A 1,343-nucleotide genomic window follows, 5' to 3' on the forward strand; every position below is an offset into this window, starting at 1 on the left:
GGGGGGCAGGATGCCAGGGTGATGGGCCCATGGAGGGGATCTGATGTGGGGCAGGATGCCGGGCAGGCCGTGGGTCTGAGCCCAGCCGAGCAGACCGTTGCTGATGTAACGGGGCTGCAATCCTGCCGTGTTTTCCTGACTCATGGTGATGTCACCGGTTTGCCTCAGCCCCACAAACCCCCTCCCCCTGCTCGGGCACTGAGGGGCACCCCGACCCCTTGGAGCAGCTTTAACCCCTCACTGCCCGGAGCTCCCCTGGGATCCAGCCCCTCAAGCCCCCTGAGCCCCATTCCCCAGCCCCCCTTGCTCTCCCTGGCTTCAACGCCCCCAGCGTCTCACAGGCGTCCTGTCCCCCCACAGGACAAGCCCTGCCATGAGAGAGGAGGTGGAGACGGGCGTCCGGTTCCTGTCGCGCCTGGTGAACCGGCACAGCCGGCTGGACGAGGGGCGCATGGAACAGTTCGGGGAGCGCCTGGCCGCCATCCTGCGGGAGAGGTACAGCCAGCACTGGTATCCCGAGAACCCCGCCAAGGGGCAGGCCTACAGGTACGCGGCCCGGGCGCGGAGGGGGGCGGCGTGGGGAGCAGGGCGGCCGCTCGCACAGCAGTTTGGCATAGCCGGGTGCACCGCAGTGGCCCGTGGGCGGAGCCCATCACAGGGTGGGGACAGCCGGGGGGCGCCATCCATGGGCTGCATCGCGGGGCCGTTTGCCAGGCGGGTTGGTAACTCTTTGCTCCGGGCGCGGGGCGGGGGGCCATCATGCGGGGGCCGCAGCTGGGGGTCGCCACTCGGGTGGCGGGGAGGGGAGCCCTTTTGCAGGGCGCTTGGTGGGGCGCTCACCTGCTGGGGGTCCTGTAGGGCCCCTGGCGCTCTGACCCCCACCCCCCGGCCTCTCCCACTCCAGGTGTATCCGAATCAACCGGCGGCAGCGGGTGGACGAGTCGCTGCTCCGGGCCTGCGCGGGCTGCGGGCTGGAGTACTCGGAGCTGGCGCTGCCGCGGGAGCTCTCGCTCTGGATCGACCCGGGGGAGGTCTGTTGTAGGTGAGCTTCCCCCCTGCCCCCCCCCATCTGCTGGCTGGGGTCAGCCCCCTCCCCAGCTCCCGGCTGCCTCCGTCCAGCAGGAGACAAAAGCCCTACTATCGCTGCAGCACCTGGAGAATTGCCCAATGGCACGGCCAGCTGCGCCAGGACTCCTGGGTTCTCTCCTCCATGGGGACCCCCTTCGTGCACGTGGGGCTCACAGTGCTCCCACCAGGCACTAAACCCTGCCCCATACCCCTCTAGGGGGAGCAGGCTCTGCTCCAGCCCCAGGGTGGGGGGCTGGCTGACTCAGGGGGGTGGG

The 1,343-nt window shown here is 70.0% G+C and overlaps 1 protein-coding gene across 1 annotated transcript in view; it reads left to right on the forward strand.

The window, feature by feature from the left end:
* The first annotated feature begins 45 nt into the window (after positions 1 to 45).
* The window catches only part of LOC112111019 (protein BTG3-like), a 2,904-nt gene continuing 1,606 nt past the window's right edge, over positions 46 to 1,343 (forward strand). The window contains exons 1-2 of the mRNA XM_029913655.1: positions 46 to 546; positions 905 to 1,042. Of these exons, the coding sequence (XP_029769515.1) occupies positions 374 to 546; positions 905 to 1,042 (311 nt within the window). The 5' untranslated portion in view covers positions 46 to 373. The remainder of the gene's footprint in view (positions 547 to 904; positions 1,043 to 1,343) is intronic.

This window comes from Terrapene carolina, unplaced genomic scaffold, assembly GCF_002925995.2.
Source record: "Terrapene carolina triunguis isolate 2854851 unplaced genomic scaffold, T_m_triunguis-2.0 Scaffold771, whole genome shotgun sequence".
Classification (NCBI taxonomy): Eukaryota; Metazoa; Chordata; order Testudines; family Emydidae; genus Terrapene; species Terrapene triunguis.